Source organism: Grammomys surdaster, unplaced genomic scaffold (assembly GCF_004785775.1).
Source record: "Grammomys surdaster isolate TR1022 unplaced genomic scaffold, NIH_TR_1.0 66, whole genome shotgun sequence".
NCBI lineage: Eukaryota > Metazoa > Chordata > Mammalia > Rodentia > Muridae > Grammomys > Grammomys surdaster.
Window position 1 is genome coordinate 16,237,828 of NW_021604568.1, and position 13,688 is coordinate 16,251,515.

The 13,688-nt window shown below is 45.8% G+C and overlaps 1 protein-coding gene across 1 annotated transcript in view; it reads left to right on the forward strand.

Moving 5' to 3' along the window:
* The window catches only part of Vwa2 (von Willebrand factor A domain containing 2), a 35,313-nt gene that overhangs the window by 8,555 nt on the left and 13,070 nt on the right, over positions 1–13,688 (forward strand). The window contains exons 4-5 of the mRNA XM_028775741.1: positions 5,458–5,567; positions 12,867–13,058. Of these exons, the coding sequence (XP_028631574.1) occupies positions 5,458–5,567; positions 12,867–13,058 (302 nt within the window). The remainder of the gene's footprint in view (positions 1–5,457; positions 5,568–12,866; positions 13,059–13,688) is intronic.

The window sequence follows — 13,688 nt, forward strand, 5'->3', positions numbered from 1 at the left end:
CATACACACTCACCACACACACATACACTCACCACACACACATACTCGCCACACACACACTCATACACACTCACCACACACACATACACTCACCACACACACATACTCACACACACACTTTCACATACACACACTCTCACCACACAGACACAAATATACACACTCTCACATACTCACATATATACTTTTTAGAGTTTCAACCATGTAAACCCACCCTGAAATGAAATGAAGAAGCCATAATTATTTAAATTAGAGACCAGTCACAGGCTGAGAAAGGAAGGGGCTTTCCAAGGCAACATTCCTGGCTTAATCCTATAAAAGCTGAAGGATTTAGGAACAAGCAAGGCTTGTTATGGGGGCCAGGCTGTCTGGAGAAGGGGTGTCATTTGCAAATGTGAGCACATTGCCCTGGAGTGCAGGCAGCCCAGGCCCACACTAGAGATGTCATTCATTCAGTCCAGACAGGAGTAGCTCAGAAGTTCTGAGTGTGGTGTCAAGAAGGTGTCAGCCTAAAGGGACCAGGACAGAGACCTGCTGGGTCTCCACCTTCCTCTAGACATGGCCTACTTTAAAAATAACACCCCTCCTATTACTAGTGGTATAAATATATATGCATATGCATAGTGGTAGATATAGGATATATTCCCTCTTCCTGAAGGAAGTGGTATAAGGATTAAACACCATTGGCGTTAGCCTTGTATATTCTGAATGAGTGTCTTGGAACCCCTGAGGTCGGCAAGTTGGGAGAGAAGAGAAGTATGATATGTATATTCTCTAACTTTTCCTTTTATATTTACTGTACATATGTGTGTGTGTGCACATGTGTGATCAGAGGATAGCTTCTGGGAAGTTTTCTCCTTACACTGTGTGGATCCTCAGGCCACCAGGCTCTGCAGCAAGCACCTTACCCACTGAGCCAGTTCACTGCTCCTGCATGTACATTCCGATCCCATGTTCTGCAGAAGAGGACAGAGCAATGGATAAGGTCACGGAGCAATCTCAGATAGGGTTAAGGTGAAGAACTCTAGATCTCTTGACTCTTAGCCCAGTACTTGCCCTGCTAGCCCATCGGGCTCTCCCGGTGGACAGCCTCTGGGCTAGGATGATATGACACAAAACACCATTCTCAGCTGTCAGGCAGCCAATTGACAGCCAGCAGAGTTAAAACTCTGGGCTTTTCCTCGGGACCACTTTGTTCCCAGAAATAACTACTCTGAGACTAATTGCTTATTAATAAATGCTTAGGCCAATAACTTTGGCTCTGTTCCACAACTAACTCATTAGCTCAATAATCCATTTTATTCTAGTCTATTTTCTACTGGTTAGTTACCCCTTCTCAGGTTTACGCAACCATCTTCCTCTCTGTCCTGGTGAATCTCCTGCACCTATTTCCCATAATTCCTCCCTCTCCCCCGACATACCCCCACCCCGAACTCCTACCTCCTATTTCCTGCCTCAGTTCATTGGCCAAAGATTTTTTTATTGACAGGTGAATGCTTTTACACAGAGCACAAGAGAGTCTCTCCACATAGAGTGGCAGTCTGTGGTAGTGAAGGGAATGGGGACCATGGAATGGGGTGGAACACGGTAAGAAAAACAAGACAACAAACCTGATGCTGTCGGGAGCGGATCATTGCAGCTCAGGGGACTGAGGTGTCTGTGCATGTTGATTCTTTTTGTGCCATTGTGACCAAAAGGGAAGAACGATTTATGCGTCTCGTGGTTCCAGGAAGACTTTAGCTCATCATGGTGAGGAAACCCTGGCTACAATGTGGCTCTATCGCTGGCCATGAGAATGGGAAGCAGTGTGAATGGGAACACAGTGTAGCTATTTACATGGTACAGATCAGGGAGGAGAGAAAGCAGGCTGAAGCCAGGCCTTGGTGGGTTGTTCAGAGGCCTGCCTCTGTGACCTGCTTCCACCAGCCAGACCCGCCTTGTAAAAGCTCTGTACCTTTAAAAGCAGCGCTACAGGCTGAGGACTCAGCACTCCTAGCGTGAACCTGAAACATATATCTCAGGTTCAAACCTATTTAAATGTAGAAATGTATGGAGTTCTAGGGCAGGGCCTGTAACAGGGCCAGAGTAGTGAGCAGCCCGAAAGCTTCTCTATATGAGGAACCCATTTGTGTGAAAGAGTGCAGACAGGTTCTATCTTAAAAGATCAAGCTATGGATGCTCAGGGAGATCAGTTTGAGTTTAACCTAAGAAAGAATTCTTTTCAGCAAGACTGGGGTTGGGGGGCATTCAGATGCTAGAACAGATAGACCTGCTTGCTCCATTAGCAGGAGGACTTGAATTCTGTTCCCCAAACCCACATAAAGAGCCATACATGGTGCTACATTTTTGCAATCCCAGTATTGATGAGGTAGAAATAGACAGATCCCTAGGGATCAATGGCCAGCCACTCTAGCCCAACCAATGAGCCCCAGGTCCCAATAAGAAACAGCTCCAAACACAGAACACTGCCAATGGAGAAACAACATCCAAGACAAGTATACACACACACACACACACACACACACACACACACACCTCAAGGAACAGGGAAAATGATGTCTATTTGAGTGAGCCAGTATCTTGACTGACTGGTGGCTTCGCGTTTTCTACCTTTTCTGTTTGCTGTATTTGATCCAGCACTTTTATTTTGATTCCTTTCGTTTCCAGGAAGACATTTCCAAGTAGCTATAAGTTGAGAGTGTTTGTGGACAGCCTGTTGTTGAGGTGGGCTAAAGTGTTTGAAGTCTTCCTCTTAACTTTACACTCATTTCCTGCTTTAACAGCCCCTGTGACTGCAGGTGCCGAGAGAAACCTGGGTGGGTTTCTTCTGTGGGCTGTAAACTTCAGATAAAAGGCAGCAAGCAGTTTTACTCCCAAACCACCAATTAAATGAAAGGCCTTAGCCACTGACTGGAGCTGTTTCTTATGAGCTTGTATTTGAAGCTGTATCCTTCCTGGTTAACTCAACCAAGTGGATCCAGCTTCTGGTCGTCCAGAGAATTCCTCCCACCTGTTTGACCAAGTACTTCCTTACATGGTTCAGTAAAAAGGAGGACAGAGAAGAAAATCTGTCCCTATACACTCCCCATTTGCCAGATCCCCTTCCCCCCTCCTGCTCTAACTGATCACCGGAACCCCCTCCCTCCCTGTTCAGATTGATCATCGGATTCCCTACCTGTTTGATCACTAGATCCACCCACCTGTTCCAAGTAGCCTTTCAGATCTGTAGGACCCCAAAGGGCTGCTATGCCCTGGCTGAGCCTTTCCGAGTGTGAGTATTTCTTTAATCCCCGAGCTCGGTACCGCGGGCAGCACCGGCGCTGTCACAGATCTCCTTTGTGCAGATGCAGGCAGCATACAGGTGTGCTTCCATCTTCTCCTTTTCTATACAAAAAGACATTTTTATATAGAAATAAATAAAGCATCATTATACTGCTTGCAGTATATAGAAATATATACTGGCATAGGCATTACTCTCTGTCTCTTGTCTTTCTATATCATATTATCTTGGAAATTTCATCATCTCTATCTGTGTGTATATGTAGATACTACAGATAATTAGCCCACCCCAAAGATTTATCAGGACTATTTAGCCAGCCCCGATTGATGGATTGTTGCTATTACAAAGACATTGTAACCTTATAAATGCCCCATTGATTGTGTGGAAGCGTCTCTGTAGGATAATCTCCCTGTGCATTTTTAGTTGTTAATACACACTGGCATGCTGCTCTCCATAGAACTGGCACAAGTTTACATTCCTGCCCACAGTGGTGGAGAACAGTTCCCTTTGCATCTGTTTGTTTTTCACAAGCTGACAGTCTTGTTTTCCTAAGGCCAAATGTCCCGCCATTGAAGAACCATTTGCTTTCCCTTCTTGGATCTTTGATCGTGTCTTTGGCCTGTTTTCTGCTGTTTTGTTTTCCTTTCACACATGGAGGAACTAACTCTTGCCTCTGTGAGCTGTGAGTCCTCTCTGTTTTGTCTTAACCTGTGACTGTGGAAGTTTGTTCTAAGCCCTCAGATTTATCAGACTTTACCACCTGTAAAAGATTGGAGACTGGATTTGAGTTCCTGGCAAACAAGGGAATTCGACTAAGAGTTTTTTCAGAACGGTTGAGATACTCAGCCTTGAAGCTTAAATCCGTTTGTGGTGTCTCCTTGAGTTTGTGGCCGTCTTACCTGTTGTACCTGGCTGAGCAGTCAGTCTTCTCCACTGGCTTGAGGTCGTATTTCATGTTATTTTCCAGGGAAAGTGCAACAGGCTTCCTTCCGCTGGACTTCTCAAAGTTGCTCCAAGACTCTGACTCACAGCGCCAATTTCCTCATGTGGCCACCCAAGACTTAATGTCTTTTAGCTACAACAGCTTCCCATCGGTGGAGCCATCTGGCTGACCAAGGGCATCAATTCATTGTCTTCCAAGTGCTAGGCCAGCTAAGGGATTGCACTGCAGATTCCTATAATGTCTTTGCCCATTTGAAGACTTTGCCGGAGCTGGCCTACTGAGCTTGTGGTACCTCTGAGGTTGGAGAGCCAAGGATTAGGAGCTGGTTGGTGTCATCACTCCAGATGCTCAGTGTCCAGCTCCACTTTTGTGAGTCTTGTGTCAGGTTTTCTCCTACAGTCTCCTCAGTTAGGAGTCTCATCTGTCAGCTCTCCATTTCTGTCCCCAAAACTCCAGATCCAAACTATCGCTTGTTTCTGTTTTGTGAGCTGACTGCTCCTCCAGATCCAGTATTGCTTGTCTCTTGTGAGCTGATTGTCCCAAATCTGACACACTGGTCTAGAAACTTGGCCTTTTCTGGCTTGACAGGAGTGGGTCATCAGTGAGGTACAGGGGCCTTGGGGACCATGGTTAGGTTAGTCAGCAGCCTTTGTGGAATCTTCTGCTGGATTTGAAAGTATTTTACTTCCAGTCTGCATCCACTCCAGAGGAGGCAAGCAGTATAATGGTGCTTTAGAGAAGTCCAGATACTGCAAATCCAGGGACCCAGGCTTCCTTTCTTTGTTTTCCTGGGTGGATAACCCTTGCACAGTGTTGTCTGTATACTTTAGTGTTGTCTTCAGTCATGTGGGCATTAGCTGGGCCCCCGTGGATAGGTGATATCACGCATGCGTTTGTACACAGCAGCACGTAAGCCTGGAAGCCTTTGGGAGATGCAAGCGGAGCTTCGCTTAAAGCTGCTTGCAGCTCAGACCAGGGATAGCTGCCAGATGGGCAGCTGCCTTCTGAGGCAAGTACTTCAAGATGATTAACTGTCCCAGCAGAGCACAGACATGTTTGACCATATCCTCCCAGATTCTCCAGCTGGTCTGCAGAACCGCATTTCAAAGGAGGCTGGCCAGAGCTGTCACACAGGATTTTTTGAGTGGCCAGGGCATAGACGTCCGTCTTTCTTCTGTGAAGTGTTCATGATTTGACTGAAATCTCTGGGCCTCTGGTTCTGTGTCTCCTACAGGTCAGAGTGGGAGCCTTGCAGTTTGGTTCGGCTCCTCATCTGGAATTCTCCTTGGACTCCTTTTCAACCCAACAGGAAGTGAAGGACAGCATCAAGAGGATAGTTTTCAAGTAAGTATAACAAGAGCATGTCACACAGACATGGAAGCTAGCTGCCTGCTTCCTCTCTTCCTTCCTTCCTTCTCCTTCTCCTTCTTTTCCTCCTCCTCCTCCTCCTTTTCCTCCTCCTCCTCTTCCCCCTCCTTCTCCTCTTCCTCCTCTTTCTCCTCCTCCTCCTTCTCCTCATTCTTCTTCCTTTTCTTTTTCTCCTTCTTCTTTTTCTACTCTTCCTCCTCCCCCTCCTCATTTTTCCTTTTTCTTCTCCTCCATCTTCTTCCTCTTCCTCTTCCTTTTCCTCTTCCTTTCCTCCTCCTCCTTCTCCTTCTCCTTCTCCTCTTCTTCCTCCTCCTCCTCCTCCTTTTTCTTCTTTAAAACAAGATCTCACTGTGTAGTCGAGGCCGACTCTCCCAGAACTCACAGAAATCTACCTGCCTCTGCTTCCCTGAGTGCTGGGATTAAAGGTGTGCATCACCACACTTAGTGAAGCTAATTAGTTAAAACTGCTGCCTTGAAGGGTTTGGTCTTCCACATCTCAGGCCCCTCAGCTGTGTACAGCTGGCGATTTTCAAGACTTCCCCTTATTATTACAGGATGACACTCAGGTGGGAATTTAAAACACCAGTTTAAACAATTTTGCTGCTATTATATGTAGTTGTCAGTTACATGGAAGAGAGGGCTACTGAAGGTCCTGCTAGGGTGAAGCATGTGAGGTTATATGGGAAGAATGTTAGGCCAGCCTCAAGCTATCCATGGAGACCTCTCAGCTTGGGACATGAGGTCCAGCCTCAGCTATCCATGGAGACCTCTCAGTTGGGAGGTTCTCCACACTTCTACAAGCTTCATTTTATTTACATTCTGAAGAGTAATTTCCCTTCTGTTACTGAGGATGCTGGCAGACCGTGGAGAGCTGAAAATGTGCTCATCTGCTCACACAGTACAGAAGTGTGTGCATGTGGTAGGGTGCCAGGGACTGGCTTTGGTGTCCATGCAGTGAGTAAACTGAGGCAGGAAGCTGTTGGGGGTCAGTGTTTATACCTGCTGACAGGATAGATCCAAATACCTACAGGGGCTGCTGCCAATGGCAGCCAGCAATTAGAGAAGTTACTTAGCAGACTTTTTTTTCCCTGAGAGAACAAAGCTTAATTTACTGAGACTGGCATTCCCTGTGACCAATGGAAAAACTATGAACTCTTAACTCCTTGGGGCCATCTAGAAAGAGAAGGAAAGAGAAAAAATTCACACACACACACACACAGACACACACGCACACTGAGTGGATGAAACAAAAGGCAGCGTCCAGTAACTTCATACATACAAATATATACACATATACATTCACACAGAACTACAGACATATACACATTCATACATAAAATGGTTAGAGCAAAGCTCCAGCAAGCAGGCTCTAAGCATTTCACACACACACATATACACATATGTATATATATACATATATATGTATATATATATACACATGTATATGTATATATATGTATGTATGTGTATATATATATATATACATGTGTATATATATGTGTGTGTGTATATATATACACACACATATATATATAAATGCACACAATTGGTAGATGGAGAAAGCTCCAACATACATGCAGACAAACCTTACACACGTACATACATACACACACACAGTTGATGGATGGAAGGAACAATGTTCCAAGCCTTATTCTTTATTCTTTCTTCCATAGTTTATGTGTCCCAGCAAAATCTTTCAAGCAGTATACAGTTACAATGTGATTACATTTTAGTTTTCTTCTAGTGAATGATTGTGAAAAACAGTGTGCTGGCCAACACCTTTACAAGAAATAACATTATGTAGTACAGGTAAAGAAAACAAATCATTCCCAAAAATGTACGTACATTTGTAACTAAGCAACTAGTTACACATTAACGAAGTGTAACCAAGCAAGGCAGTTTTCTCAGTTAGTTTCTCTTACTGGCAGACAGCAAATTGTGGTTACAGAAAGGAGTAATTATTTTATTATTTATCTTTAAAAATAATCTTGTAAGAAGCTTAGGGGGCTGGAGAGGTGGCTCAGGGGTTAAGAGCACTGGCTGCTCCTCCAGAGGTCCTGAGTTCAATTCCTGGCAACCACATGGTGGCTTAGAACAGTGTACTCACATATATAAAATAAATAAATAAATCTTAAGAATCTTAAAAGAATCACAAGTCTAAAGTTTTATGTAAAAAAAAAATCGTATCTACTCATCAGTAATTCTTATTAAATCATATCAGGAAGCTGAGAACAAAAGTGGGTATAAGAAACCAGTCATCACCAGTCCAGCCTCAGTGAGAGTCACGTCAACCAGTGCCGCCATTGTTCTTGTTCCCTGACCGTAAAAGATCTCTCGCTTAACTAATAAGAGGATGCCTTTCTGAACTTCAAATTGTTCCCTAAGATTTTCTGCACTAGAGCCAGTAACAAAAACATCTTAACCTAGATTCACTAACAATTTTATTTTCCCAACTGTTTTCTGAGGGTGGTAGTCATTGCTGACAATCTCCATCTCTAAGTGTGTCTCTAGGATGGTGGTTGAATCATTGAACTCCTCCAGCAGCAATACCTGAAAGAGATTAAGCATGAGTGCTGTGAATGCCAGAGCTACTGCCCAGTGAGAGACCGGAAGCCCCCTTAATAATTCTTAGATTAAGAGGGAAATGAGGGCAGCAAGCAGAGCAGAACTCCACAACAGCATGAAGTCCTCGGGACATGTGGTTCTCAGGGCCCTGGCACACTGGGGCTCACTCAAGTGTCTGTGGTAACCAGTGGGCTGCATTCCATACATTCTAAAGCCATTTGTCATTCCTCCTGCATGGCCCTCAGCAGTAGGGTCATGACAAAACAGTAAATCGGCTTCTATGAAAAGTCGCTTGTACATATATGTATACAGACATAGTTTGTGTGTATATGTGTATATGTTCACAATCTATATGAGACTGTGCTCTATATACATATGTGTATATTTAGGGATACACACATCATACATCCTGTTCCCACCAGCTCTTATAGAAGAATGAGTTTGACTTTTCAACTCTGAGCTCTGGCTCTGCTCTCTACTGTCCTGTCCTACTGTCCTAGTGATGTCCTGCTCAGGTCTCTGTCCCAGCCACTCACTGCCATCAGTTTCTCCTGTGAAGGTCCTGAGCCCTGAGGTCCTTTTCCAGTCTAGGTGATTTTTCTGTCAGCTCACTTGTGTTGTCCAGCACTGGAGGCCCTGCACAGGGCACAGCAGAATCCTCGGGGTCTCCTAGGAACCATCTTGACTTTTCTTAGATGATTTCCTGCAGCCCTTTTACTGCCCTGGGTCACCCAAGCAGGAAGAGGGGCAAGCCATGCTAAAAACAAAGGATAAATGCAAAGAGCATCCCAGTGTGCTTTGAAGAACTGTGTTTGAAAGGACCAGTGTTGACACAAGATACCCCAAGACCAAGTTCTCAGCACATAGGACATTTACTTGCCCCAGAGAGACAGAGGGCAAGGATAAGAGACAAAGACAGAAGGCAAAGGACTAACTAGATGGTGAAGAGGGCTATTTGTCCTGGGAAGTAGGATTGGGAAGAGACAAAGAACTGCCCCTGGATAGAGAGGAGAGAGGCTTGACCCATAGGAAAATGGAAGTTTACAAAGGTAAAGGAGGATACCCCATTTTAGGATGAGGTGTTCAATTTTAATCGACCATGCTTAATTGAAAGCATACCGCACAAAACCTTCTCTGCTAGCCTTCCCAACAGTACTACAGCTTCAAAACAGAAGCAACAAGGATGTGGTTACTGGATACACAAAATGTGGTATAGCCACACAGTTGAATAGTATTCAGCTAGGAATGACGTGTCGATTCATGCTACATCATGAATGAAGCATGGAAACACGTTACATGAAAGAACCTAAGTGCAAAGGTCATAGATTATGGTCATATCACAAAGTCATGTAAAAAGCTTTTCATCTGTTTTTTTAATTGTGCCAGGGAACAAACCCCAGGCCTTGAAGATGAAGACAAAGCTTGCCCACTGAGCCACATTCCCAGTCTTTTATCCTGTTTACCTTAGATTCTCTTTACTGTTGGAGGGGCATTTGCATCACTCTGCATGTGTGGCACAAGCTCCTTGAGAGGCGATTGCGTGAGTCGGGGGTGGGTGGCACATACTCCACAGTATGTGTGTGGAGGTCAGAGGTCAATCTTGGGACTCCGTTCTCTTCCTCCACGTGGACATGGATTCCATGGCTTGAACTCAGGCACCAGGATTTGCGTGCTAACCATCTCGCTGCTGGCCCTTCTTCCGTATGTGACATGTCTAGAACTGACCGGTGGCTGACATTTTTTAGTAATTTGTGATGTCCTGGGCTTGTGGACAAGGATGCTTGCCAGTGGATTCAGGGCTTTTAAAGTGATGAAAAAGTTTGAGCTTAGTGTTGCGGTTATACTACCGGATGTGCTAAAATCACCAACATGATACTTTAAAAAGCGAGTTCATGGCCTATGAATCATATCAGTGGGAAAATTATAAAATTCTTTAGACTCAAGCATGTACACTGCAGTGTATTTGAAAGAAAAAAGGAATTGTCTGACTGGTTTAAATTCAGACAATTTGGGTAGCTTTGATTCAAAAGGTTAATCTTCAAAACTCACCCAATTGCAAAGAATAGCTACACAGGGGCACACTAGAGATTTATCTAGTGTCTGGTCCAGTTCTGTCTCATGTATATCATGTGTGTCATGTATGTCTATCATGTATATGGTAGGCTGTGTCCCACCCAGTCAACCATCTCCTCCTCTTTCCACCTCTCTAAAATGACTAGTTGAGCCTCCTTTTCCAGCTTCATTGAGAATATTATGATTCAAGACATGATATCAGAAACATTAAGAACAGCAGAGGACAGGGGACAGTGTGATGGCCCAGCACATAAAGGCACTTGCTGCCTGCCATGCCTGATGACCTGATTCCAATTCCTGGGGCTCGTGTGGTAGAAAGAAAAAGCCAACACTTGCAAGATGTCCTCTGTCTCCCACATGCAAATCACAGTATGCATGTGCCTCTATTCCAAAGAGAGAGAGAGAGAAAGGAAGGAAGGAAGGAAGGAAGGAAGGAAGGAAGGAAGGAAGGAAGGAAGGAAGGAAGGAAGGAAGAAAGACTCAAAATTCCAAAAGGTGTAATTTAAATTAATTTTTTAAAAAATCAAACATTCCCAAAGAGGCTGTAGGAGTTGGATATCTAAACAAATTCAGCTTTTCTTTGGGGTGCATTTAACACATGTGCATCTTCTCACGACTATGAGATCATGAACAGAGCAGGAGGCAGTGGCTCTTGGTTGGTCTCGTTTTGGGGGTCAGTGAGGACATAACAAATGACTGGTTAGGAAAGCACTAGCTTTTTCAGAAGCCACCCTAACAACTGCTTCAAGCCTCCCAATATCGTACCAGTGAGGAAGTAAAGTCAGAACGCATATGGTGGCTGGTTCCTGAATGTCAGAGCACAGTAACCCAGCCCCAGGTCTCCTGTGACTGAGCCTTGGTGTGTGTCTCATGATCACACATGTAAGTCCAGGAGGGCTCAGAGGTCAGAAGAAGGCATCAAACCCTGTGCATCTGAAGTTACAGGTGGCTCCCAGGGTGCCAGGACCTGAACTTGGGTCCTCTGGAAGGGCAGTGCACGCTTTTAACCACTGAGCCATCCTGCCTCCCTCAGCCTTCAGCTGCGTTCAACTCAAACCAGCATTTAAACATGGCTTTAAAAACATTTGGAATTACAAAGAATTTTTACTTCGTGTGACTTGGTGAGCAGGCCCATGTGAAACTTTTTTCTTATGTGGATCTTCTGATAAGCTGAATATTACAAGTACCTGCTGTATTTAATTATTTCTGACGCAGAGGAAAACACTTGGGTTGAACCTGGGATTTTTGCCCATCCTTTTAAAAAAGCTCAGATCGACTTCCCCTCACTTACTGCGAGGGTCCTCATCTGATTTCTTTCAAAGTCTGTCCTACGGTAGCTCACTTCCACTATTGCTATTTGTGGGACTGGGCACACTGGTTTAGAATGCAGATTGTTTAGCCCAGTGACACACTTGTCAGTGTGAACTCACACCACCAGGCTCTGAGACTGACCGTCTTTAGATAATTGAGGGATGTTTGTGTCTACCGGAACGTGAGATTCACCTGCAAGTAAGCGTCTTACTGACCTGTTGGACAACAGCTAACCCTGATATTACTCACACCTGATGTTGCTCACACTCATTCAGTCCTACAGGAGCTAGACCCGTCTTATCCCCGGACCACACTGATGAAAGCAGTGGAGGTGGCCAGGCGGTGGTGGCGCACACCTTTAATCCCAGCACTTGGGAGGCAGAGGCAGGCGGATCTCTGAGTTCGAGAGTTCAAGGCTAGCCTGGTCTACAGAGTGAGTTCCAGGACAGCCAGGGCTACACAGAGAAACCCTGTCTTGATAAAACCAAAAAAAAGAAGAAAAAAAAAAGAAAGCAGTGGAGGTGAAGAATACTCCTGGTCTTATTCATAAAGGCTCCCCAGGCCTAGTGTGCATGGTCTTTTTCCATCCCTCCACTAAATGCAGAAGACTTGGCAGACTCGAGGTGAGGGGGTCAGGGAAGCTTCCATAAAATGAGCTTGGGTTTCCACACAGCTGCTGGGAGGAGGGGCAGCTGGAAGAGGTGCCTGTGCAGGGGACCTATGTGGGTCTGCGTGAGGCATGGCGGTCTTTAGTGTTAAGGCAAATATACATGTGCACACACACATACACAGGATGAGTGGCAAGTGAGAGAATGGGCAGACTGCATCCGTGTTTCCAGCTGGTTGGATGTTGGGACGATAGAACAGCAGCAGACTCCTTTCAGAGGACTGAGTTGAAGGCAGACGTTGTCTTAGATATAGTACATTTTTATATATTTAGTGTGTGTGTGTGTGCACACGTGTCTCCTGCATCCATCGGCATCACAGAGTGTTGAGTGGTGCTCTTCGTGTGGTTAACCACTGCGGTGATTCTACCCACCTCACAGTTGTTGTACCCACCTCACGTTGGATATACCATCATCAGCTGAAAGGTTTGGCTTCAGGAAGCTGACAATTCACTAACTTCAAATCCATTGTAATGAGTTAACTCTTTCAGGCCAGCTGTCAGCCTGGTAAGTCTCCTATTTTTGGTTTGCATGGTGTAAAGGTATCTTTGAGCCTTGGCGAGGAGTCACTGCTGTTCTCCACCAACAGGAACCCATTTGCCTCTGGGCTCCTTCCCAGCTTTGCCCCCAATGACTTCTTTGTTTCTCCTCCTGTCCTCAGAGGTGGGCGCACGGAGACGGGCCTAGCCCTGAAACGCCTGAGCAGAGGGTTCCCCGGAGGCAGAAATCGCTCTGTGCCCCAGATCCTCGTCATCATCACGGATGGCAAGTCCCAGGGGCCTGTGGCTCTACTGGCTAAGCAGCTGAGAGACAGGGGTATCGTCGTCTTTGCCGTGGGGGTCCATTTTCCCAGGTAAGTAAATGCCTCAGTCATTCTGTGTCAGCTTCAGGGAGCGGGCCAACGTGACTGGAAGAGCCTGCCAGAGCCTTCCCCAGCTACAGCAAGATTGGGGGTGTGGGAGGACTGACTGGCCTTTGTGTGTCTCTCCCCCTTGTTTTGCTGTTCTGGCCCTGGTGCATAGCACATCCCCAACCTTCAAAAGCACTGAGGTTTCATGCTACCCTCTGCTTTTATCTGAACTTTTGGTTGTAAGCATCAGAAATTAACTCGAACTCACTTGACAAAAGTATAAATCAATGGAATCAACTCATTTTAATGTGTGTGAGCCGCCCGCCCCTCATGGGCGGGAGCCGTGGGATTCAGTTCTGCTCAGCTCCACCCTGCCCACCACACACCTCTCAAGCTCTCCAGACTGTCCTCTCAGCCTGGTTCTCTAGGAGAGGAGCTGGGGTCATGGACAGCATTCCAGCCCACAACGTCACATGGCCGTGCTGGGGAGGCGGGTGGGTCTCAGCTTCTGCTAACCCTGTTCTTCTGATCGGCCTGAGTCACATGCAGAGCTGACAAAGGCTGGGGAGTCTAGGCGAGGTCCATCACCCACTCCAGCCACCCTCAACCAGGTGTTGAGCAAATCTGCCTTCC